Source organism: Halichoerus grypus, chromosome 7, assembly GCF_964656455.1.
Source record: "Halichoerus grypus chromosome 7, mHalGry1.hap1.1, whole genome shotgun sequence".
NCBI classification, from domain to species: Eukaryota; Metazoa; Chordata; class Mammalia; order Carnivora; family Phocidae; genus Halichoerus; species Halichoerus grypus.
In genome coordinates, this window is record NC_135718.1 from 78,512,831 (window position 1) to 78,539,670 (window position 26,840).

At 49.1% G+C, this 26,840-nt stretch overlaps 1 protein-coding gene across 12 annotated transcripts in view; it reads left to right on the plus strand.

The window, feature by feature from the left end:
• SGMS1 (sphingomyelin synthase 1) overlaps positions 1-26,840 on the plus strand; it is a 270,354-nt gene that overhangs the window by 228,683 nt on the left and 14,831 nt on the right. For all 12 annotated transcript variants that reach the window (XM_078077801.1, XM_036123426.2, XM_036123430.2 and 9 more), the window contains 2 exons: positions 4,240-5,042; positions 20,885-21,002. In XM_078077801.1, coding sequence (XP_077933927.1) covers positions 4,420-5,042; positions 20,885-21,002 — 741 coding nt within the window. In that variant the 5' untranslated portion in view covers positions 4,240-4,419. The remainder of the gene's footprint in view (positions 1-4,239; positions 5,043-20,884; positions 21,003-26,840) is intronic.

A 26,840-nucleotide genomic window follows, 5' to 3' on the forward strand; every position in this document is an offset into this window, starting at 1 on the left:
GTTCTAGAGAGCTGGCTTTGATAAATAGCTATAAATAGTTTATAGTGTGTTGTGGCATATTATCTGATGGCTTTTACAATACTAAGGCTTAAAATATCTGTTCTAAGAATTGGAGCCAAATTGTTTTAGCAGATTTATTTTTCACTCAGTTGGGGTCTCATTAGAAATCCCTGCTGGGTTTGGAATCTATAATGAATATGTGTTGTTGTTCCTGCCCTTAATGCTATAGGACTGCATAACTTTTTTTTTCTAGAGACTCTTAGACTGTCCTTCACGTTTGTTGACGTCTGTGAGGTCGTTGAATATATGCAGTGGGCGGCCCTGGAAAGCATGGTGGGTTTGTCTAGCTCTGGGACTAACTCTGCTATGTCGGAGAGTTTAGACATTTCACAATCTCACTGGACTTCACTCTACTTGTGTCTGAGACTTGTGGATGAATGAGCCCTCCAGCTCCTCTTCCATTGCTCACATTCTGGTAATGGGGAATATCAAGGCTTTATTCTCTTATGACTTCTGAGTCCTGAGTACCAAGTCTGGGACTTGAGCTATGCGTTATTTCTGAACATTCTCCCAGTAGTGGATTCAGGATGGCTTTTCTGGACGGGGCTGGTGGTAGTAGTTTTCTGAGCTCAGTCTAACGTACAGTCTTCTGGGTCTAGATGTAGAAGCACTTCTCAGAAATGCTGCGGTATCTTCTATTCTATTCTGAAGTGAGTGTGTGAGGCCAGGAGGAAGTGAGTCTCTCACCTCTCCTCCCACGGCTGGGCCCTGGGGTCTCTGAGTAAGTCCTGCCTTTGAGCAGTGGCCTTTGAGGTACCGAGTAGCTGCCAGGCACTTACTTCCAGATAAATGACCTTTTCCCCTTTTACACGATTTTGGCATCGTCTGCACGAAAATAGCATCTGTGCCTTTATTTTCAAGCTTCAAAGCTTGCTTGAAAAACAAAGGTTTGTTTTCTCGTGAAATCTGGAAGGCTGTTTGAACTTGTGTGTCGGAATGATTGGGCTTTTAAAAATGCCATTTGGGAGGGGCAGCTTCAGTCCCTATTTATGAAACGTCACCGTGGGCCCAGTTGGGTGTCAGGAAGAAAGCAGGCCGTTACCAGAAGAACAAGACCAATTTCTTAGAGTAATTAATAGCTTTCATTCCTTTTCCCTGATTGGAGCCTCCCGGCAGGAGCAGCCCGCGGGGAGGTGGGTAAGGCAGTTGTTGATCCTATTTTCCAGAGGAAACTGAGGCTCGGCGGGGTTCGAGGACTCTGTCAAGAAGGGAGGTGGCTGAGTTGGGTCCCGGCTGCAGGCTCCCCGCCTCACACGGCTGGCATGTGTCGTGGCACTGGGCACACAAGCCCATTAAAGTACATGGTCACAGACACCGGTGGTGTGGGGACGCAGGGAGGGGACAGGACTGGGAATGATCTGAAGCACCAAGGGAAGATGTGGGGCTTGCTGGAGAGTAGATGGAGAATGCCAACGTGGGGGGAAGCACCGGGCCTATCTTAGGGGGCGCACAGTTGTGTTGGCCGAGTTACAGCGGAAGCCACTGGTTTTTCTCGCTGTGTCTTCGGAGTTCCTGCCTGATGGGCTAGTTCTGTATGGTTAGCGTTCCTTCATCCGTGAGTCTGTTGGCCCCATATTGTCTCCGACCATTTGCTGTTTTTCTGTTGTAAAGATGACTAAGTCTTAAGAGGAGATGATCTGACAGTTTGCTCAGCGGAGAGGAGTGAAATAACACGTTGGCATCGGTCTGGTCTCTGTGGTTCTGCGGGGTTTCCCCTCCTGGCGGACTTCCCACGTGGGCCAAGGGGAAGCGAGGAACCCACATGAGAAGCCCGTTCATTCCCTTGGGCCTGAACATTCCTCCAGGAGTTCCTCTTTCGAGCTCTCCTAGCCGCTTCGAGATGGGCAGGGCTCCCTTGGCTGATCCTGTAACTCCGCTGAGGAGTGTTCGGGGCGAGGCCCAGGCTGTGTCGCCAAGCGATCCCTGTCCCGCAGGACCGTCTGGCAGGACTTCCATTTGGCTCGTGTCTTCTTGTCACCAGGCAGTCCTAGCGACGGCCGAAGCCCCTCTAGAGTGCTTCTCAAATGGCCAGAGGTCCACTCCGGTTTCCCATTTCTGAAGAATGCCCACCTTATCATGTTCCTTGACCATCCCAGTTGTTCTGAAGCAGTTTTCAGTATCAGTGGCATTTCGAGTAGATTTAATTTTCTATTCCACTGTCTACATGTTGATAAATGTAAGGGACATTTCTTGAGATATGAGCAGATGTAGAGTGAGCCCTTGCATTGTGAGTTCTGCGGATGCTCAAGACCGTAGCCCTTCCCCAGTCGCTCCTGGTCTCCTTGGCGGGGGGGGGGTTGCAGACAGACACGTTACAGAAGGCGGTGCGACAACAGTGTGGATGTACGGAAGAGAGAACACCCAACCTTTTTGCAAGGTCTGGGATATCTTGAGCTTTACTGCCATTTCATTGGTTGTTATTTGGACGGGGAGATTGGGCGTGGACGTCTGTCCATCTTCATTCCATAGTCCGATTTGGGGTTCGGTAGAACCGAGTCTGAGTCTTGTTTGTGCCACTACCACCCAGTGCGCTCCATCGGGAGTTGACAGGAGTCACTGGGGAGGTGGCTGGGGGGACAGCAGACTCAGTGAAGTCCATTTGAGAAATCCTGCTAACCAGTTTCCTACTGGAGGATTTTTTAGAGCTTCTAACATGCTAATACCTGCTGTTGTCTCTGGAAGAGGCTCTAGTACACAGTTCCTGAGACTTAATTTGGATTTTTTTTTTTTTTTAAGATTTTATTTATTCATTTGAGACACAGAGATAGAGAGCATGAGCAGGGGGAGAGGCAGAGGGGGAGGGAGAAGCAGACTTCCCGCCGAGCAGGGAGCCCGATGTGGGGCTCGATCCCAGGACCCCGGGATCATGACCTGAGCCGAAGGCAGACGCTTAACCATCTGAGCCACCCAGGCGCCCCTGGATTTTTTTTTTTTTTTTAAAGCACAGAGCATTTTATCAGATGGTTATTCTACAAAGCATACTTGGGAAACACTGCCATCACTAATTTCTAGCCATTAAGCCTACATATCTGTGCAGGTGTTTTTGTAGTTAACACTCATCTTTTTTTTTTTTTTTTTTAAGATTTTTATTTATTTATTTGACAGAGAGACAGCTAGAGAAGGATGCAAGCAGGGCGAGTGGGAGGGGGAGAAGCAGGCTTTTCTGCTGAGCAGGGAGCCCCACACAGAGTTCTATCCCAGGACCCCAGGATCATGACCTGAGCCAAAGGCAGACGCTTAATGACTGAGCCACCCAGGCGTCCCACAACATTCATCTTTTAAAGAAGAAAAAGTTAGCCCACTCTTAGGGTGTTTTCATAGTGAGATGGAGTAGACAGTAGCTATTGGATAGCATAGAAAAATTAAGAAAGAACAAAGGATATGGGATCAACAGACCCTTCTTAGTGCTAGACTTAGATATGCTTTTAAAAGTCCTGACAGCAACCCTGCGAGGGGGAAGCTTCCTTTCACAGATCAGTAAGCTGAAGCTCACCCAGGGGCTTACCCATGGGAGATCTTGAGTCCAATTATGGTCTGTCTGCTGCTGACGACATATTTCACTAACCATGATAACTTGTTATAGAAGTGGGTCTTTACTTTTCTTGTTGTTTTAAATTATAAGTGTTGTTACAAAAGTAATCCATGCTTATTAAAGAAAAACAGGTAGGAGAAACATGGAAAATGCCCCGCATGGGGAAAAAAAGGGATTTGTTGGTATTTTTGCATGTAAGGCTATCAAATTGTTGGACCAGATGGTTCTGAAGCTCGACATTTCTGTGATTATCTGGGATATCTGTTAAGTTGCTGTGTGTTAGGTACATTGGAAAACCTTTTTCCACCGGATAGAATGGTAGGTGAGGCACATTTGCTGCCTGATTTCAGGTTATGTCAGGAAGCAGGTAAGTACAGAGGGAACCCCTGACCCATACCGAGCCGTATCCAGAGCCCTGTGGTGTTACTTCTTAGGCAATGCGCCTTTGGAGAGGATGTGATCCCATCCGTCCAGGGTGTCCTTGGCTGCTTCTTTGGGGAGGATGAGCCGGGGAGCCCTGCGGTGCCACACCCTCCCCCTCCGGGGCCGGGTCTCGGGGTCTGCGTCCTGCTGACGCGCGCAGGGGCCGTGCGCCCCGCGGGGACTGGCGTGGAGCCCCCTGCTGACTGTGTCTCTTGCCTCCGCAGAAGGAAGACGGCCGGGGCGCCATGAGGTGAGCGCGCGCCGGCGCCCAGAGCCCCGGAGAGCGGTGTGCGGGCTGCGGGAGCGGGAGCGGCCCCGCGCGTCTGGCCACGCACGTCCCCGGCATGAGGCCGGGCAGCATGGGTGCGCCGCCGCGGGACCGCTGACCCCCGCCCGCTGGGACCATGAAGGAGGTGGCGTACTGGTCCCCCAAGAAGGTGGCAGACTGGCTGCTGGAGCACGCCATGCCCGAGTACTGTGAGCCCCTGGAGCACTTCACGGGCCGGGACCTGATCGGCCTGACCCGGGAGGACTTCGCGCGGCCGCCCCTGTGCCGCGTGTCGGCCGACAGCGGGCAGCGGCTCCTGGACATGATCGAGACCCTGAAGGTGGAACAGCACATGGAGGCGCACAAGAACGGCCACGCCAACGGGCACCTGGGCGCAGGTGCGGCCGGCCCCGGCCCCGCGGGCGGCTTTGGCCTGCAGGCCAAGCCCAACGGGGTGCCCAACGGCTACAGGAAGGAGATGATCAAGATCCCCATGCCGGAGCCCGAGCGCTCCCAGTACCCCATGGAGTGGGGCAAGACGTGCCTGGCCTTCCTGTATGCTCTGTCCTGCTTCGTCCTCACCACAGTGATGATCTCGGTCGTCCACGAGCGAGTGCCTCCCAAGGAGGTGCAGCCCCCACTGCCGGACACGTTCTTTGACCATTTTAACCGGGTGCAGTGGGCGTTTTCTATCTGTGAAATTAACGGCATGATCCTCGTAGGACTCTGGTTAATTCAGTGGCTGCTCTTAAAATACAAGTAAGTAAAGCAAATGCTCCCAGACTCCGGGACTGGGGTGCGGGGGGTCTGCCTTGCCCACGTCTAATAGTCATTGTTTGTAGTGAACTTTATCAAGCAGTAGGAATGGAAACATACCAGCTCCTTTTTTTAGTTTTACTTCATCATTTTATACCCCGTGCCCTGTTGAACCAGCGAGAGCTTTGGTAGCTGTAAGAAAATGCTGTGTTTATTGCCTGTTTTGTACAAGATTCATACAGAGTGATGAATGGGCTTGTAGAGATGATGTTCTTCTGTTTTCACAGGGAAGAAAACCCTCAGAGAGCACAGGCTATTGAATCACAGATAAACTACCCAAACTCGGGGTCGTTAAACCCACCAAATAAATTGTCCACAGTCGGCCTGACGGCCGGGTGGCTTTTCCCACGCAGAGTCTGAGAGTGGGACCCTTAGCAGGCCGTGTCTAGAGATGTTTCACACAGAATGCAGAACAGCGGTTCTAGAGTGCCTTGGGCTGTTGGGAGAATGACACCTTCGGGAAAGGACTTTGTTTGGGTGGATGGAATGTGGATGAACCCACACGGCCTTCCACCTTCTAGATTGTGGGGCACTTACAGAAACGTGGTGATTGCATTCAGGTTTCTCAGGATTTTAAACAGGCACCTCCTTTTAGTTGCCAGTGGATCCAAAGTGGCTCTGGTGTCCCAAGCTCTAAACCCCGTCCTCCGGCCAGCTGTATGCTTGGGTTGCCTGGTGCAGACTAAGCGCCCACGTTGCCGTCCTCCTCGGTGTCTGGTTTTCCCGTTAGTGGACCATCTTTAGGGCTTCCGTGTATGGGAGCTGGAGACGGTTTCTGTCCAGTGGGCTGCATTGCACGACCGACAGTATGGTCGAACGTTAAGGAAATCCTCTTAAATCAAGAAAACAAGACGCAGCCTGAGAGTCTGCGCCGAACTTTATCCCCCGAGTGATGAGTTTTTTCCTGGAATGTGTTTTCACCTTGCGAATTCGATACCCGCAAGTGGAAATGAGCGCGGTGACTCTGTGCTGGGAAGGACTGTGTTAGCCTTTTATAAAGGAAGCTGTTTAAGTGGACGGTGTTTCTTTTGGGGTTGGCTTGGCAGTTCCCCGGGAAAGCCAGGTTTGAAATGGAAACGGTGGTCTGGGCCGTGTTGATTTGGTAGAAGACTTTCAGGTTGTTTGCTTGCTTAGTTTTAACAGGCTAACTAGGTAGGATAGACTTGAAATATGAGATGATCAGAATTTACTGATTACATCCTTTCAGCCGCCAAACTTCAGATCTGCTTTTGACTTTTAAACGTCCCCCCCCCCCCAACCAAAAGCCCGTTAGAAAAAAATGGCAGTATGGTTTGCTTTACAAAGGGAGGGTCGATTCAAAGTAGGTTTCCTGGGTTTTTCCTGATTTTTCTTGTTTTGTGTATTACGAGTTTGTTTTCTGTTTTTGTTTTTGTTTTTTTCCATAAAAATTTGTGCATGCAAGCAAATAATTTACTGCCCTAGAATAAAACATTATATATCAGTCATACCATGTGCAAGTTCAGATGTGTCACAGAACTGTGACTTTATTTTATTTTTTTAGAACTGTGATTTTTAAATAATGTGTTCTTGTTCTGAGAAGTGTCCTCACAATAGGGTTTATTTCTTCCAAGCATGTTGCTATTTATCTTTCTCTCAGCTGGGACTTCTCCTCAAACCAGTTTCTCTTTAAGCTTCATGATTTCATGTTTTACTGGTACTTATTACCAGTGCTGTAGTCATGTGTGTGTTGAAATGACGCAGCCGCAGTGAGCAGTGAATCCCTTAATCCATACCTCGGGCAGAATTAAGCCAGTGCGGGGGTGCAGGGCTGCCTGGGTCCAGCCCCTGCCGTGCCCCAGCATGCCGGTGGTGTGGGCCAGTCTCTTTAAGTCTGAAGAGCTTTGTTTTTCTCACAGATAAAATAAGGGCCTCCTAGTCTAGATGGTTTCTATTATTCTATACAACTATGTTTTATTTGTTACAAAGATTATTGAATGGATCAGTTATATTTAAAAAGTATTAAGACACAAGAGCAATTTTTGTCCAGTATACATCCAGCTAAAGAGTCTTTGAGGTCTTCTCTCTCGGGTTTCCCTGTTGGCAGGGTAGGGACTCGGAACGGGGAAGCCCACTGTTGTCTTGATAATCCAGCCCCATCCTCCTCCTGGGGCATGTCCCTGGCTCCTTGTCTCCTTCCTGGGGAGGCTCTCTTCGGTAGATGTGGCACAGCAGATGCGTAAGGGGTCGGAGGAGAGATGGAGATTGACAACCAAGCAGCGGGTGTAAATGAACTAACCCCTGGCCCTCATCAGGAAGATTAGAACGCTTTGTAGACTCAGAGAGACCCCTTGTTTCCAGTTGTTTGGCTCTCACAGTGCAGTAGTTGGATTGACTCAGCCTGTTAGGGAAGTGGGTCCTTCTGGTTGTGGAATGTTCTCCTGAACAGAGCTAACGTCTCACGCATCCTGTGAACGTCTCTCCTGCGTCTTGTCCTCTCTCCCCAGCCTCCCCCAGAGGTTTGCCACTCAGGAGCGCAGCTCACTCACTCCTAGGAGTTGAGCCTGTTTGGCCAGTAATTCCCAAGGGGCGTTTGACTTTAAGTCTCCGAGCCCTTAAAGGAATCAGCCTATTCCTTCCTGCTTCTGTATCTCCGACTTCTTAGGGAAGAATCAGAGGCTGAAACTGTGGAGGATGATTTATTAATTGAGAAATGAGATCACTAAAATTTGGGCAACATGCCCCAGTAACAGGGCCTTCAGCCAGATGTGTGAGGCACTGGGAAACCTTGCTGCTGAATTTGACCTTGAGACACAGTCTGTCCTTCTGTTGTGTACAGTTGTCCTTTACTGTTAAACATAAGTTTGGGGTTTTTACTTACATTTTTTTTTCCTCCTTTCCTTCTTAACATGTCCCCCTCATGTTTGTATGTATATACACATATACACATGCATTCACATGGGATTTCCATGACATTGCAAGGTGGAAAGCAGCAACAAAGCCTGTCCTTGGGAACTTTCTGATTTTTAAAATAGTAAATAATGTTGTCTCCCCATTTAGAATTGGACTTTCAAGCCACGGACTAGGAAAAATCCCTGGGGAGTCTCTGCCTTTGTGTCAGACTTCACTGCAAAACAGGCATCCCTTGTTTTCGGAAAGCATGATAAGGAGTACGCTAACCTTACAGGCTTGGTGAGGGCTCCTCATGCGTGGCTGAGGTGTAGCCCCCACGGGGCCTGACACGTGTGGCTGAGCTCTGTCAGGACATCGTGAGCCCCCGACAGAGAAGAAGGTCAGGGAACAGGGTTGTGGAATTTCCAAGTCCATCAGGGGTCCTCTAGCACTGTGACTTAGACCTGCGGTCACAGGTGCCACAAACTCAACTTGTCCCCAGCTGAGTCACCAGCTTTGTCCCCCTCGTGTGCGGGCAGTGGCTTTTCCTAGAAACCTACAACGTCTCCTTTCCTTCCACACCGAGAGCCACTACGTTTTGTCCTTCTGACTTCAGGTTCTTTACGTCTTTCCATTCCCGCGTAGCGATGGATGCTGGGGGCTCTGAGCGACGCCCCGTTCCTTAGCGTGGATTCAGGCTCCTTGGTAGTCTGGCCCTGGTCTGTCCCCACCTCCTCTCTTAACTGCTCGGCTCGTTTCCCGGGAACACTCCAAGCTCATGTCCCGGTGCTTTTGACTTATGGTGGATGGTCTCCCTCAGTGCTAGGGTGTAAGTTCCTCCAGGGAAAAGACTCAATCCTGTGTGTCATTCATCTTTCTGCCCCACCGCCTGGTACAGAGGCTGCCAGATAGAAAGTGTTCATTTAAAATTCATTTGTTCCTTCGCCTTCTCTTTACTGAGCAACCTACCAGGTGCCGGGCACCATTCCCGACCCCGGGGTGCTGCAGTGACTTCTCACGGAGCTTGCATTCTGGCCACGGTGAAGCAGGCAGTCAGCGAATGAATGGATAATGCCAGCTGTTGTTCGGGGAAATGGAGAGAACTGGAGCAGTGTTGGGGATCGTGGGGAAGAGGTGGTGTTTGATACAGTGCCTAGAAAAGTCCTTTGAGAGGTGACCGTTGAGCAGGCACCATGAGTCCAGATGAGGGGGCGCCTTGCACATGTGTCGGGCGGGAGCTGTCCACACAGGGGACACGGCAAGTGCAGAGGCTCCGAGGCTCCCCTGGGGAACAGCCAAGGGCATGTGTGGCCCACCGAGTGAGACAAGGCGGTGACACGGGAGGTCAGCAGGGTGTGGGTGGCGGGCACGCGCCAGGGCTGTGAGGGCCACGGATAAAGGGCTGGAATAGTGTTCCAAGGGTGGTGATGGGTCGTCAGAGGAGAGCGATAGGAACGGGTCTGTACTGTAGAAGACCGCTCTGGCCACAGTATAGACACGGGTGAGCAAGAGCGGATGGGGGAGCCGGTCTGGCCGCCATTGCAGTCGCCCGGATGGACGATGGCTGCGCCTTGACCTGACGTTTGAGCACGTCTCGTGCTAGGGCGGTGGGAAGGGATGGGCTCTTTCTAGAAGCCCTGGCTTCCATTGAATTTAGGGTTCCTTATGTTTTCTAGCCAGAGGGCTAGCTTCTGTTGCGGAATTTCTTGTACGAGGTTTTTGGGTCTCTCTGTGAATCCCTGAATTATATATGGAATTGAATGAGAAGATCGAATTCACTAATTTGGGAGCTTTGACAACCTTGCTGGGATATATTTAATTTCAGAGCAAAGTCCAGTCACATGTCTATCCCAGCAGGTGTTTTCTACTGTGGCTTCTCTTGGATAAGATACTTGCCTAAAAGGAGTAGCGCAGGTCTTTTGGGGTTGGGGGTGGGGATGGTTTAAGAATGAATGAAGTATTGCAGGATGTGTTGGCCCGTTGGTGGAGAAAAGATGGGAAGAAGAAAAGGAGCCACAGGATAGTTGGGATATGGAGTGGAGTGGCAAGAGCTGAGTGGTGGAGGCACTTGGGGCCTGGGGTAGAACAGTCCGGCATAATCTGTGGCAAGGACTTACAGAGACCACAGCCATCGGGTAGGTTCTTGGAAAGTCCATGGCGTGCCCAAAGGGAAGGAGGAGCAGAAGAAGGGAAATGGTGCCAGCAGACCCGACTTCAGACCTGCCATGACCTCTCTGTCGAGAAGGGTTTTCTGGGGCCGTGCTCCTCCACGGGAAGGAGGAGGTGCAGGTTCCCCGCGTGGCTTTTCCGGGATGACGCTCTGCGAGCACGGACGTGGGTCTCTAGGTGGGTTTTACGTTCAGAGTGGGTTTTACGTTCAGAGACCACTTTGGAAAAGACTTGTTTTGTATTTTATCCTTCAAGAAACGCTCTGGCGTTGAGGGCCTTTGTTTATCAGGAGGGTCTCTGCCACCGTAAGAAAGAGTCTACAGCAACACCTCTCCTCTGCGAGAGGGATCTCATTTCCCAAAACAGTCCTTGTGCTGATGGGTAGCCGCTGCTGTCAGAGGAGGACTCGATTTATTTTGGTTTGTGTCTCACCCCACGGGCTGGACTGTGCACTAACATTTCTCTTTCATTTTACCCCATTTTAATTCTATTACTGCTGTTGTTCACATTAAACGGATTGGATCAAGGTGCTTCTCTCTCTCCTCTTCTGATCCCCAAGGCAGTTTGTGACACAGTTACTGTCAACGTTGTCCCCATTGTTTTTAGGTCTTTGATGGATGCGTTTAAGTTCTTCAAAGCCCTGGATGCAGAGCATTTCATAGGGAGCTGGTCTCCCCACTTTCCTGTGCAGTAGAGGTCATCTTTCAAGCTCTGGAGGAGCCTTTTCTTAGGGCTCTTGCCTTTATTCTGAATTGGCCTCACGCTAAGGACCACAAGGCTAGTCTGTCGTGGGATGTCAGGGCATCTTTACGTTTAGTTGTTGATTGAGAGTTACTGAAGATGAGGCAGCAGTGAGCACAGCCAAGCGTGACGGTTATCTTCTGGCGGGTCTCTCTGCAGCCTTTGGGGGCAACGCGGCTCCTTATTTAATTGGCCGGTCAGCTGTCGTATTCCTCACCAGCAGTAAAGCAAGACGAGAGCACAGGGACCCCCCCTTCTTCTTAGTCTGCACTCGTGCTGCGTCCTGGACGTGCCGACTCCGTCTCTTTCCTTCTGTACCTTTCCATCCACGTTGTCCACAGTCATCATCACCCTGTTCCAGTGGCAGATCCCAAACCTGTTGAGTAACAGGAACTGGGTTTTGCATGCACTCTGTCCTCTAACCCGGTCAGTCCCTAAAATACGCGATGGCTCCCTCCCCTTTCTCAGCAAAGGTCACGGAGACTCCCAAGAAGCGGTTGACTTGCCTCAGGTCTCACAGGGAATGACTTGGAGATTGGAGGCTCTTTGGTATAAAGCCAGTCTAGAAGTGCCTGGCATCTCCGGCGCCAGCGAATGTGGTGGCATGTGTTGGCGTTCGTAGGACAGACAGACTGAAAACGGATCCGGTCAGTGTTCAGTGATAAGGTTTATATGTCACATCCCACCATATGGGAGACGTGCACACTTGCCCCCGGATGGGTCTGCCGGCCCCGAGAGCTGTCCCATCATGCTGTTCCACCGTAGTTTGTAGAAAATGCACCTGGCACTGTCCCAGCTGTGTGCTGTCCTGTGACCTCCCAGGTACGGCCCTGTCACCCTCGCTCTGGGAAATCCCCTCGGCCCCAACCTCAGCCACACTTTTCCCCTGAGGACTGCTGACCAGGAGCGCCCAACCTTATTTTCTTCCTTTCTGTTTTCTCTCCTCTTTGATTCTGACCCGCCAGCCATCTGGCCTGGGATCCTGTTTCCTTTCCTTCCCTGGGGCCCTTCCCTGTCCCATTATCTTCCCCTATGACCCTGACCTCCTGGGCTTCTGCGGGCCCCTGCCTCACCTCCTTCTCCCAGGGCATGACTTGGAGAGGAAGGAGCATCACTCTGGGAGCTGGGTGATGGACTCAGTCCCTTGCTCGGCCTCACTTCTCATTCCCACGGTAGCTGAGAGGTGGGCTCCTCTTATTTCCTCATTTTTACCAGGTTGCATCTCAAGACCCAAATGCTAGTCTAGGTCCCAGGAATTGTAGGGAAACTAGATTGACCCTGTGGAGCTCCCTAAATTCAGGAATCACAGCAATTTAGGTTTTTAAGTTAACATAAACATTGTTAAGAAACTTTTTAACCGAGACTCAGGATAAAGGGGGAGAGAGCAAACATAAAGGTACATACAGACAATACATTACCATTTTCATGTGTTAATTTTTATTTATAACACCAGAGAAAATGAAGTCCCAGCAGCTTGCCGGTAGGCAGATTAGAAGAGAAACAAAAAGGAAACAAGTTACCTGTCATGTTGCCAGACATAAATAATGGATTTGTTATCCTTTCGATATTTTTCTGTGTGTGCTCAGATATGTATAATCTATATATGAGTGTGGTTTTTGTATTGTTTTGTTTTGTTTTTTAAGTGCGGAGCCTGATGCGGGGCTCGAACACACGACCCTGAGATCATGACCTGAGCCGAGCTAAGAGTCGGACAATTAACCGACTAAGCCACCCAGGCGCCCCTCTACGAGTGTGTTTTTAGACAGTATTATATTTGCCTTCTACTTTCTAGCATGCCCGGGGATGGCCTCCATTAGGGCAGATCTGATGTAGAAGTCATCACGTCTGTCGCCCACCAGCCCGTCCGCATTGTGACGGCGGCAGCCACGCACTCACGTGGTAAATCCTACTGGTGTCAGATCACCCGACTGCATCCTTGGCACCCTCCTGCTGCCTGGGCCGTCCCACCACACGCCCTCTTAGGATGTGGCATCCCTGCCCTTCCTTGCTCTCAGGCCAGACCTCCTGGTTTCATTCTTGAGATCCGGGGCGTGTTAATCCCTCCTGTCCTGGCCACCTCTGTGGCTGCCCTCGGTCTCCCACTGTCCTCTCTCAGCCAGGCTGGGCAAGAGCCTCCTGCCAGTCGCTCTGCCACTTGTCAGCTCGGCAGAACACATGCGTCACGCTCAGAGTAGGTTGGCGGATGTCCCTCCGCAGTGCGTGCAGCTTGAAGGCCAGGATGCTGGGGGTGACCAGGGAGATCCTGCTGGATCCCCCATTGCCGAGCACTCTGCTCCCCACCCCTGCTGCTCAGCAGACCCCCACACATGCTAGCCTCTGTCTGGAATCTTCCCCCGGTGAAACTCTCACTCAGTTTTACCATTCAATGCCTATCTAACACGCTCTGTATTTACTTACTTATCTTGATGATTGTCTGCCTCCTCCTTCCAGAATACAAGCACCACAAGGCAGGCTCTGTGACCATTGTGTTCACTGCTGTATTCCCAGCGCCCACAATAATGCCTAGCGCATGTCTTCTTACTACGTGAATAAAGAAGTCCTGATGGCAGCTAGCCTCTCTTGAGTGTTACACTATGCTGGTAACTGGGCCTAAAATTCAGTAAGTGTTATAGCCACTGCTGCTGATATATATGCTTATTATGGTTTTAGAAAGTCTGTGTGAAAATGAGAGGGTGTCACTTTCAGGGTTAATCCCTTAGCCCCCGAGCAAACAGTCGCTGTTGAGTTCCACTAGCCGTAAGTGAAACAGCCCCTTCTGAGAAGGGGATTCACGGTGGTAAGTTTTGACGAAGAAAAGGTCTGGGTGTACATATACGTATATGCATCATATATGTATACATACAGCTCTTTATGTAAAATTGGGTGTACCGTATATTATTTGCATTATGTATATACATATAGATATCTGCATGTGCTGTATGTATGTAGCACACGCGCGTTTATATGCACATGTATATACATACACACGTGTTCATTTTTGTTAATAGCCTGAAATAGTAACAAGACGCAACTCATTCTGTTTTCTACGTATGTATGTAGCAGTTTCGTAGTTTCTGAAAGCCGCTTGACTTTAATTCTTCATAACTGTTTCAAGTAGATCATATTGTTGTTGTCTTTCCTATCTTGGAGAGTAAAATTTGTTCTTGATGTTATGATCTCTATTTAATCCAGGAAATGATATATATTTTTTTAAAAAGTAGGTTGACTGGGGACAGTTTTATAAAGTGATCTGTTCTTTGCAGATTCCCTAAACCAGTGTGGACCATTTTCTGCACTTAATTGATGATTGTGTTATACTGCAGATCTTTTACATGGGGCTTAGAAAGAAAAATCTAAGCCATTACCTTTTTTCCCCCTTTACCTTGACAAGTTCATTCGTGAAAAGAGCAGCTAATTGAAAGTCTGGACACCAAGGGCCTGTTGTGGTTCTCATTGACTGACTCTGGCCCCAGGCTAGTCCTTAAAACTCTTTACACCCTAATTTTTCCATCTGTAAAATGGGACAATAGTAGATGCTAAGTAGGAACGTGGTTAAAATAATTAGTACCAAAGATGTAAAATCTCTTTGAGTTGGCTTTTTAAAAGGCAGAAAGGCGCTCTGCGTGTACAGACATGTCTGGGCTGGGTCCAGGGGCATGTCTCATTCTTCTGATTCACAGACGGTGCCCTCCGCCCTGTGTAGCGCACCCAGGAAACATTACAAGAGTTCTAGAACCCCCTGGGGGAGATGCATGTTCACTCTTTGTTCTGTAACATTTATTCCTTCCCTTTTGTTTATTTCACAAACCTTTCCTTGGAATCTCCTCTCCTAAAGTACTGAATTAAGCCTGGGTTTTCAGGGCCCTCCAGCTGGAGCAGTTGAGACTGGGTGAGCGCAGCGAGGACACGGGGAAGGAGGATGGAGGACCTGGTCCCCAGATGCCAGGGGTTTGCAATCCCGCTGGGATGAATGCAGCGATCTTAGCAAGTGTTTTAAATTTTACTGTACGTGCTGAAAGGCTGCAGAGCGAGCATCAGTGCCAATTAATTCTGGCCGATCCATGAAAGAGTTTGAAGGAGAAACATTTATGGAAAGAAGCAGGAAGGGCCTGTCGGAGGGAGTCAAGAAGCAATGCTCTGAGGCACAGAACTGCGTGGTGGCGGCCGGCGGTACCAGTACCATCGGGAGGCTCACTGGGACTGCAAGATGAGTACAGCGGGGCTGTGTTCAAGAGCTTCCTCTGACAGGAGGGATGAGACCCTCTGTTGCTCATGGTGGTACCAGTGGCACAATTAAAAACACCGTAAAGTTGAACCACAGTCCAAAGTGATTTGGAGGATGAAGTGGATCTGTCCATTTGGGGACATCTGGAAGGCTTCATGTAGAAGTGGTATTTGGGGTGGATGGGGAGGAGTATAGCAGACAGGATCATGGGAGAGGCCAAGGCAAGAGATTTAGGGCAAAAGCAAGAAGCTAGGATTTGAGAGAATAATGAGTGGCTTCTTTTGCCCGGGGCAGTGGGCTTTATGTCTGAAGATAAGATGGGTGAGGTAGCTGTGTGGTCGGGTTGAGGGGAGTTTGAACTCAGTAGGGCAGTTGTCATAATCCAGAGAATCCAAGGGCTCATAGCAAGGAAGTAAAGGGAGGAGAACAAATTTAAAAACTCTCTGGGGTGAACTTCATCAGAATACGGGCATGGCGTGGGGTGGTGGTGGGAAAGAGATTAAACTAGAAGTCTGAGATAGAACGCACCAGGGAACTTCTTCAGAGTCCGATCTCTGAGACCTGAGTGACAGGCAGTGTCTTGGGAATCCAGGTCCTACCTAAGGCGGGAGGGACTTCGAAGCATAGATTCTAAGAGCACCAACAGCACTGGACTGAGCTTCGATCTGGAGGACGTTGCAGAGAGCAGTGGGAGAGGAGGTAGAGAGAGGTGGGCCCGCTCCTCCAGGGCCTCCTGGGCTTGGTAAAGGATTTGGATTCTATTTAAAGTGTGTTTGGTGGGGCGCATGGGTGGCTTAGTCGTTAAGCATCTGCCTTCGGCTCAGGTCATGATCCCAGAGTCCTGGGATCGAGGCCCGTGTTGGGCTCCCTGCTTGTGTTCCCTCTCTAGCTGTCTCTCTGTCAAATAAATAAATAAAATCTTTTATATAAAAGAAAAGTATTTGGCAACCATTGAAGGGTTTTTTTTTTTTTAAGATCTTATTTATTTATTTGATAGAGCATGAGCAGGGGGAGGGGCGGAGGGAGAGGAAGAAGCAGAGTCCCCACTGGGCTCATTTTCAGGACCCTGAGATCATGACCTGAGCCAAAGGCAGATGCTTAACCAACTGAGCCAGCCAGGCGCCCCCATTGAAGGGTTTCAAAGGACATAATCTGTTTGTCTGTTTCCAAAAACTGATTCTGGTGGGTCCGTGTGGAATGGATTTTAGGGAGGCACAGGTGGGACAGCAGGTGGAAGAAGGAGAGGTCCAGGCGAGATAGAACGCTGAGATGTGGCTACGTAAACACTGGGGCTGTAAGCATAGCTGGGCACAGTCTGCAAATAGTGATGGAAAGTGGGTGCATTTCGTGTTAGAGATCTAGAAGGATTTGTTTCAGTACTCTCATAGTTAGCACGGTTATTAAAGTATTATCAAAATTCTTAATTTGGGGAGTTCTGGTCCATATGAAATATGACATAAAACACTAACAGTGAAAAGTCTGAGTTAAGTAGTTTTTTTTTTTTTTTTAAGATTCTATTTATTTATGTGAGAAAGAGAGCACATGCATGTGAACAGGGGGCTGCAGAGGGAGAGAGAATCCCAAACAGACTCTGCACTGAGCATGGAGACTGACACAGGGCTCCATCTCACGACCCTGAGATCATGACCTGAGCTGAAACCAAGAGTCGACGCTTAACCGACTGCGCCACCAGGCACCCCTGAGTTAAATAGATTTTTAAACATAACTTAAATGTGTTAGGATATCAGCTCATCTCTAAGCACACACGGTGTCGTCTCAGGTAAAATTGGGATTTCTTACACAATCCAACACCATTTCCTGAGTCTTTCTGTGTTGTGTGATAAACTTAAATGTCAGCTTGCACTCGGAACCTCAGTTTTCCCATCTGTGAAACAAGGATCACATTGCATTGCAGGTTGCTTTAGGAACTAAATGGCACAGTGCTTGGCATATAGAGAGATTTGGCAAAACCCTATAGTCGCTGTTAATAACAGCCTGGAGAAACACCTTGATATCATTTCTTTGATTCATAAGGAAGAGGCGAGGCATCCTTTGGTGAGGAAGCAAATTTCCAAGGAAATTAATCAAGCTGGCCCAAGTCACCACGTGAGCCTTTGTTAAAGGTAGAGCTAGCACCCGTGTGGTAATGAGCTCCCCGTGCCTGGTCCGCGCCGCGCATCCTGCCGTAGCTGGTCCAGGACCTGACTCAGGCCCTGGCTTCCATGACTGCGCCAGAGCTGTGGGTCTCCCTGACTCTGTTCCCTCTTGTTTGTTGCCTCTGGGTTTGGGATTATTGCTTCCTTCTGTCGCTGTGTGTCAGGGCCTGTTTGTATGCCAAGGCCAGGAGCTTCCATACAGAGCTTGCAGACCAGGTCTGAGCTTGAGAGAATTGCTGTGTGTTTTCTGGCTGTGGATTCGTTGCAAGAGACAACTTGTGGGAAGCCAAAGAACTTTCCAGTACTTCAATTTTACACGGTAGTGTGTTAATGTCTTTCACCACTTCTTTTCTTTAGAATTTTAGACCATTGTGCCAGATGCCAAAAACAATGTACTACTGCTAATTTTGGTGGTATTTAATCAGGTTTTGAGCACTTTCTCCTTTTCAAATAAGGATGTTAAAAAGTTTAATAAAGTCACCTGTTCTGACCATAATATGCTCTTCTAGCGAGTCTTCAATAGTTATCTATAAAATAGTAACACTTTTATTCATGTTTCCTTATAATCATTTTTAACAAAGAAGGATTTTCTTTTCTCTCAGGAAAAGTGGTAAGAGCCCGTTACCCAAATCCTTGAGAGACAAATAGATAACTGAGGCCAAATGCAAGTGTCCACGAGGTCACGGCCATTAGGCAGTGCAGGCGGCTGGGGAGCAGGCTTCTTTGCCGTGTGAGAGATGACCCCACGTGAGGAGAGCACCATTGTGGTTTTAAGAATTACAGCAGCGTCTTATTCTTGGCATTCGCTTCATCTCTCGTAATATCTCATTAACACTTCTGTGGCTTTTTGTTGCCTTGTTACATTTTTAACCACTTCAGACTTTTTTTTAAAAAACATGTCTTGAACTTTTATCATCCCAATTTTAGTATATGTGCTGCTGGGGCGAGCACATACATCTTGAACTTTTAAACCTCTGAGTGGAGTAAAAATTCTAATGTGTGAAACTCTTTGATGAAGGAAATAAGTGCCTTAAGTGCATACAATTCTTTGAAACACTTTTATAACCTGCTTTTTAAAGCTTGTGCAAGGAGATCCTGGTTTAACATTATATATTGAAGCTATTCTAAGATTAATTTTTAAAAGATTAAGTAAATGCCAAAGATTAGATTCTTACACCCACTTTCAATTTATCACCTTGTTAATATTGATGAAGTTACATGATAAAGTCATTTGACTTTTTCACTTCAAGTCCAAGAGTAATTGTGGCTGAATCTTCAGTGTTTGTTACTTTAAAAATTTTTTTTGTAATCTTAATTGTAATCTCTACCCAAGTGGACTGATAGTGGTCACCTTATTTGTCTTTCCCCAAAGAGATAAACAGATCTAGATAAACGTAACAACTTTCTGTCTTAGCTCTTTCTTGTGTAGTTCAAGTGAAATTGCAAATAATTTGTTTGTTTGGGCAGGAGGGCTAGAGAGGGCATTTCCTTCTGAAGAAAGATGACCCTTCTATCTCACAATGGAAAATTCACTTTGGTATTTCGAGTATTCTTGGTCAGACATTTATAGGGTTAGTATTATTCTCTAGCATTGTTCCTCTTTATATTGTTTTCCTGTGCTTTTTTTAAAGGTTTTTTTTTTATTTATTTGAGAAAGAGAGCGCATGAGTGCAAGATGGGGGAGGGTCAGAAGGAGAAGCAGACTCCTCGCTGAGCAGGGAGCCTGATGCAGGGCTCGATCCCAGGACCCTGGGATCCTGACCTGAGCCGAAGGCAGCAGCTTAACCGACTGAGCCACCCAGGAGCCCCTGTTTTATTGTGCTTTTTGTCATACTCAAAATTAAAGGCACATACCTTTATAAGACAGCTGTATGCTGAATAAATTCTTGTCCTCAGAGGTGGCGTGCACAGCTTTACTAAGAGAGAGTAATACTGCCTCTGTGGGGAGCAAGTCTGACCCAGTTTCTGAAATCTGGGTGTGCAGGCAACACACCGGGCTCTAGCCATACATCCTAAGTAACCCAGAATGAAATGCCAGTAGGGTTGTATGCGTTATGAGAAAAAATTTCTTTTTTAAGATTTTATTTATTTATTTGAGACCGAGAACGAGCCAGCATGGGGTGGGGGAGGGGCAGAGGCAGAGGGAGAAGCAGGCTTCCCACGGAGCAAGGAGCCCGATATGGGGCTCGATCCCAGGACCCCGGGATCATGACCTGAGCCGAAGGCCCTCGCTTCACCGACTGAGCCACCCAGCCAATAAAAAAGACACGTTACTTTGTTCCTCTTGTCAAAACAAAAAACGCAGATGATACCGGTTCTCTTCCAAAGACACACTTTAGTAGGAATGTCCGTTCTGCATAAGAATAGAACTACGCTATAAATTATAGAGTAAATGTTTAGTATCTGAGAGGAAAGCCTGCCCACTGTTTCTAAGATTTTTTTGTGTATTGAACTTAGGTTGCCCCAGGCCAAGGAAACATTTGAAGTCCTCGCAGTTGAGAAAGAGGAGCCCTCAGGACTGTGATTCTGGCCTGTGGAAGAACAGGGTAGGAGTAGAAAGGGAGGGAACATTTTTGTCCAAGGATACAGTAGACTAGTACAACTTAATCTAATTAAAGTTAACCGATGTGGAACTTGAGGCTAGGCGAAGTTCCCAAGCTCAATATACTTGTTCACGTGTGTGTATCAGATAGTTTCATTAGAATGACTCATCAGCTTGAAATGGAAAAGATTTCTAATTCTTGCTTATTTTGTGACTCATCCACGTAACCTGGACTTTTGAGGTTGGGGCTGTCCATACATGATGTCTAATGTTGTTGTCCCCGGTTTACGGATTCAGAAACTTGAGGGTCCTCTGTCAGTGGCCTGTCCCACGGCCACAGAGTTTGCACGTGGAGAGAGGTGGGGGGTCAGATGCTGTTAACCAGACGGGCTCTTTTCTTGACATCATACTTTCTCAGAGGGAGATCAGCTAGGAGAGTCCGTACAATTGTTCCGTGTCCTTGACTCATTCAAGGTCAGAAAACTTGTGAATTCTCACTTTAATGCCATTTTCGTATTCGGAGCATCCTCCCTTTTTTTTTTTTTTTTTTAAAGATTTTATTTATTTGACAGAGAGAGACACAGTGAGAGAGGGAACACAAGCAGGGGGAGTGGGAGAAGGAGAAGCAGGCTTCCCGCTGAGCAGGGAGCCTGATGTGGGGCTCGATCCCAGGACCCTGGGACCATGACCTGAGCCGAAGGCAGACGCTCAACGACTGAGCCACCCAGGTGCCCCGGAGCATCCTCCCTTTTTATGACGGAAAACACACTCTACTCTCTAATTGTTTAAGCACAGGTACGGATGAATCAGAATGGGCCCCACTTACCCAGCAGGTGAACATCAGCTCAGGTGTAAGGCCTCAGGAAGCCTCGTTAGCAACGGAGAGCCCTTTACCCTCCTTTGGCCAGTTCACATTAAGAGAATCAAAAACCACCACCTCATTCTCAAAATCCTTACGTCAGTCTACTGTAAGCTTTGGTTAGAACGTTCTTATTTCAAGGTCTCGAGCAATTTGGGGGTTGGTATGGTTGTCAGGTCACGGGAAAGCTCGCTGCATGTGCAGACTGTCACGACTGAGCGCCCTGTTTTTGCCTTCCTCTAGGTCCATCATCAGCAGGAGGTTCTTCTGCATAGTCGGCACGTTGTACCTGTACCGTTGTATCACGATGTACGTGACCACCCTCCCGGTGCCCGGCATGCATTTCAACTGCTCTCCGAAGGTAAGCCTTTGCTCACTGGGATCGCCCTTCTTGTCTGTCTGTCGTCTTGCCCGGTGGTCCTCTGACTCAGGCCGGAGGTGACCGTTGCCTGAGGATACCGTCAGAGCCCCGCATCCTTATCCAGGAACGTTACTAAGCAATACGTCAGGGCGCCCCCCCGCCCCCTTCTCAGAATCTCCAAGCCCGCCAGTGTTCCCCAGCTCAGAGCATACGTGTCTAGTTAGTGTGCTGGAAGCGGTGAGGCTCTGTGTGTGGGTGTAGCTCTCTGGTTTCCTGCCACAAGTTTAAAATACCGTTCACTCCCTTGACACAGATCCAAGAGCTTTCAGGTGCTTTTTCCCTCTCTTGGATGGAAAGTGTGGCTTCCAGTGGTATGTTTCCCTTCTTTCTGTTACTCCCTGCAATGGTGATCTGTAAGGGCAAGAGACACCGTCCGTGTCCCCTTGCACCGTCTGCCCACCCAAGCAGGGTCACTCTTCCCTGGAGGCACATTTTGCCCTGTTGATCTTCCCTAGTAGCACAGAGACCTTTCTTTAAAATAAACTCTATTCCTCTCCCATTGGCTCTGTTTTTCCATCAGGTTCACAAAATACTCCTGACCCTCTAACCTTTACCTTACGATGCTTCCACCTAGGGAGACCACTGGAACTTCTGACATAATTAGCAGAAGACTCAGTTTTTACAATGTTTGCCGGCCACAAAGCTCTAATGCAGTAAGAATGAGAAGAGGCTGGCTTCCTTGGCTAGGTTGGGAGGATACAGCGGATGCCGTGGTGCCCTTGCAGTCATTTCTTTGCGTCGCACTTGCATCGGTAAAACCCCCATGTGCTTTCGATTCCATCCCCTTTCACTTTTGTTCTTTCCAGAAGAGTCTTCTCTGCTAGAACTGGGAAAGAGAGCGGAAAAATTCACCAGGGTTTCAAAGTGGTGTCTTCATCATTTGAAATTCTGGACGCCGCTAGGTTACTGGCTTCACCGCGTCCCCTTCCTTCTTAGACTGAGGTGTGCACTCAGGAAGGTAGCTGGTTCCCTGCTTCTCTCTGTTTTGGCTTCAGACTCTTCACTGAACTCTGGAGAAGCCGCCATAAAGAATGAGTGGTCCCATCGTCCCTGTCAGCAGCCTCCTACCCCACCCTGCACCTTCCATCTTGTTACGTCCTCCTCCAGAGAAGCCAGCCTCACGGCTTCTCCAGCCTCTGTGAAAGCTCTCGAGCGCTGCCTGTGGTTCCTGGGTTAGAGGAAATCTCTTATTATCAGTGAGGGTCCAGTGATGTGGACTCTTGGCGGGAGCCTGGCGTGATCAGCAGTGTGTTCTCAGTAGTAGGCGGACAGTTTAGGATATTTGCCCAAGTTTAGTGGAGCTTCTTAAAGTCTGTGCATGGGGAAATTTATTCACCAGGGAACACGGCATGCCGGGCCAAGCCCACAGTCATGGATGCGACGTGGAGGGGTTGTGCTGTGTAGACGTTCTCCCTGCTCTGGTCCCACCCCCAGAACCTCTCTCTGCCACTCCATCCAATTGCTGGCAAGCTCGAGCTTGGTTAGCATTGGCGCTCAGAGAGTCCGCCTGAGTCATCAGCAAATCCAGCCAAGGTCCCGTGGCTATAAATAGTTGTGGTTTTTCTTGGTAAAGACAGAGGTCACAGCAGAAACTGTGCAAAAAAAAAAAAAAACAACCCAGCCCAAATGTGCCACTCATATATGGTTTTGCCAGAAATCCCGACTGGGGCCATCCTTCCATGACGGTCATTTGGAAATTGGGATTTTTTTTAAGTAAAGGAACACAGGAGGGGATGAAACGTAAGCACAGCTTAGCAAAAATAATTAGTTAAGGACTCGTTAAGGCTAATTACTTCTTTTGTAAAACAGCCTCTTGGAGGAAAGGATTCAGAAAACAATTTACATTCTGAAAATTTTCATACGTTATCTCCCAGAGTAGAGAAGCTCATAATGGAACCTCCGTATACCCAACACCCAGATCCCGTAATTATCAAGACTTGGCTGCATTTGCTTCATCACATTTTTTTTTTTTTTGAAGTATTTTTAAACAAATGTCAGACAATGTCATTTGATGGCTATATGCTTTAGTATGCATCTGAAAATTTTGGACATTTTATGGATAACTTTAATGCTGTTGGTATAGTGAACATGATCAATGGTAATTTTTTGGTATTGGCAGTTATCAGTTCATGGAATATCTTGATTGTCTTAAAAATGCCTTTTTTTAAAAATGGTTTGTATAAATTAGGAGCCAACATCTTTACATTTAGTTGCTGTGTCTCTTAAGTCTCTAATTCTAGGCAGTCCTTTCTCCCTTTTTTACCCCCCTGCCATCCGTAACTCGTAGAGATCAGATGGGTTATTCTGTGGAATAGCCCACGTTCTGGATTTATCCGTTTGATTCGTTGTCATGTCGATTAGCCTTTTTCTCTGCTCCATTTCTTTCTCTAAATAGAAAGTGGGCTCTGGAGACTTGATTCAGTTTGGTCTCACCTCTGTGGGCAGGAAGACTCCACAGGTAGGATGATTTCTGAAGCTGGACGGAAGAGTCCAGGGAGGCCATGGAGGCTGGTGCTGCCCCTGGCCTGGTGGCCCAAGCCCAAGGAATCCAATGGCCGGTCCAGGCTAGCTCGCCACCCTGGGAGCCGTGTCAGTGGGAGAAGGGGCGCCGGAGAGGGGTCCCAGAGGCCAGCATGGCTGCTTACAGTCCAGCCCGGGGCTCATCGGTCAGGACTGAAAGGATCCTCACTAAGAGTCATCCAGTCTAGTGGCTCCATTTGGGGTCTCCCCAGAGCAGCCTCCCCTGAACCATTGCACAGCGAGGGGGCTTCTCAGCCCTTAAAAATACAGGCCGAGTCGTAGGAAGAACGGAGGTCGGAGGCAGCATGGGCTTGCACCCCCGCGGCCCCACCCTGTGGCACTTGTGTTTACCTCTCAGGGCCTCTGGGCCTTGATGGGCAGCATGGCGCAGAGGACGCTTTCTGGGTCTGTCCTAAGGAGCTCTGAGAGTGAGTGGCGGTGACACATCAGGGGCTCTGTGGGTACAAAATTCCACACGGAGGCAAGAAGAGAAGCTGGTGTCATGACCATGCTCTCTCCCCTACGTCTGACCTGTCCGGTGACCGTTCATTTCCCAGGCCTGCGTGAGACACTTTGTTTACCGTACACTGTGAACTTGGTTCTGCCATCCTGTTAGGCCCCATCGTTGGCCAGCTTAATTCTTCCCTTCAGGCCAGTACTCACTCCCTGTGGCTTCTAAGAAAAGCGGTCCAGCAGGTCTGCAGTAATTACGAAATTGTTCCCATTGTTCATTCATTTGATGGCGGCGTGCGCTTCACCCGACAAGATGTCATGGTTGTGGGAAATGAGGAGGAAGGAGAGTGGGCCTCCCAGCAGGTGCCCCTGCCACAGAGAGGAGCCACGGGGAAGCTGGTGTGTTCAGTTCCCAGCGGAGTTTCTGGGCCGCGCTTGTCCTATAGCCTGGTGGAAGCGGGATGGGCTTCCAGCCGAGGCTGCCGAGCGTCTGATGCTGGGAGTAGCCTGTTCAGCTCAGCAAAGTGTCTCTGCAAGGAGCATGCGGGCAAACCAGAACCCCCCCTCTTGTCATCTTGGTCCCACTGTTCAGGATTCAGTTTAAAAAAAACCCCAAAACTGTGCAGAAATATTTGAAAATTCTTTAGTGTTCTTACCTTCCTGTAAGAAAGTTTTTTCTAACTGTTGTAGCAAACTCCAAAAGGAGGGAAAAAAAGAAACAACCTACCCTGGGCCCCCGATCCAGACAGCCGAAGGCCGAAGGAGGAAGTAACTTGCTGTTTTCGACTCTCATCTTAGTAGTTGCGGGAGTTAATCCGTGACTCCGTGGCTCCAAGATTTGCACACCTTGGAAAAGAGGGGGCTTAATTGGAGCGGGGACGCTGCACTCTGTGACACAGTGTTTTCAGTGGTCCTTCTGCGCGGGGAAGAGCCCCCTGGTGGACAAGGGCTGTGTTTGCGTGGCTTGGGGGGTAAGGGCTCGGTGGGACAAAGTACAGAGTCAGGACAGAAGGGCCTTCGGAGCCGCTCCTGCTGTCAGTCATGCTGAGTCACAGGCACGGCAGAGGTCAGAGCCCCTCCTGCACCCCGCAGCTGAGCGGTGCTGCTCCCAAGGCGAAGGGCCCGCGCTCTTGGGGACCCCACGACCTTTCGGGTGTGTTCTCACGCTCTCGGGGGGCAGCGTGGGTGTGGCAGGCCGCCCTCCACGCTGACCGCTCTTGGTGGTGTGATTAGCTCCCGCCAACCTTACCAGCATCTCTGGTACCAAACAGCTTCACGTCGTTCCATTCGAGTGTGTGGAATCCAGATTGTCCATGCCTGATTTTACCTCATTTTCTGCTCGCCTCCCCTCCCCCCCCCCCCCAGTTTCTTACCATCAGTGTAACCTGCCTTTTTGTTTGTTCTCACTTTTAACTGTTTCTTGCAGATAACTTCCAGAGCCTTCCCCATCCCGAAGCTCTTCTTCACCTTCCTCTGTCTCTCTCCACGATTCTCTTCCTTTTTCAGGGACAAAAAAAGAAAAAATAGAAATGTGCTAAATTATTTTTTTCTCTCTTAAAAAGATTATTTTTTCCATTTTAAAGAAACTATACTTTTATAGATACACTGAAAAAATACAAAAAGAGGAAAATTTTTACCATCACTCCTGGCCCTATTTACTGTTGATGTTTCTATATATTAGTCCTTTATGTATATTTGTTTTACACATCTCTGATCGTGCTTTCTGTATAGTTATTCCTATTTCCTTATAGTTTAAGCTTGATATGTGCAGTTTTACATGATTTTATAAACCTTAAACTTTCTAAATGGTTTTTTGTCATTGTTTTGTTTTCCTAAATCTCAGGCTCCACACCCAGCCCGGAGCCCAATACGGGGCTTGATCTCACGACCCTGAGATCATGACCTGAGCGGAGATCAAGAGTCGGATGCTTAACCGACCGAGCCACCCGGGCGCCCCCTAAATGATTTTATTGAAGGGCCATCACCAGGGAGACTCGCTCTCCTGGATTGTGAGGCAGGGAGACTGTAGATGATACACAAGCAGGTCGATTGTTTCCTGAACAAGCATTTCTAGGGAACCTTCCCTGTGTGGGGTAAATTTTGAGGACCCACAGATCGATACCATGGGTGTCCCCCTGCTGGGCACCGGATGCCATGACAGTCATGTAACCCAGCAGATTGCTCTGACTTGCTGAGTCCTGCCCGTGGCAGTGTGTGGCGGCCCCAGAAAGTGGCAAACCCCGCTGGGTGTCGACTGTGCCGAGGGGATGCTGTCTGAGTCAGGTCTCAGCGGGACGAGTGGGAGTTCGCCAGGTGGATTCGAGGAGCAGAAGAGCTGGGAGAACAGGAAAGGTGTCGAGGGGGCTGGGGGAAGGGGGTGACCCAGGGCGCGGCACCCAGTGGCGAGTGGCCAGAGCTAAAGCCAGAGAGGCACATGTGGGCCAACTCGAAGGGGTCTTGTCACCCTTTTAAGGAATTAGGCTGCAGGAAGCCGGGAACGGTAGGAGGAGGAGGAGTATGAAGGGGTCACATGTGTCCCTCAGAAGGATCCCCGCACATTACAGGAAGGACGCTGTTTGGGAGGGAGGATGGAGGACCCATAGTGACGCCAAATCCTGTGTCCCCGCTCCCTGCCGGGTGTGATCCCCGTTGCCCTGTTTGCATTCAGTCCTCCCGAGGGAGCGGGGGGAGATGCGGTCGGTTCAGGGACGCTCGGCCGGCCCGTTGCCTCCCAGGTACCACCGGTTCTTAAGCAGAGAGGCAAGGAGCTGGGCTGCGTCTCTGTTGTGTGCAGGAGGGAGGCAG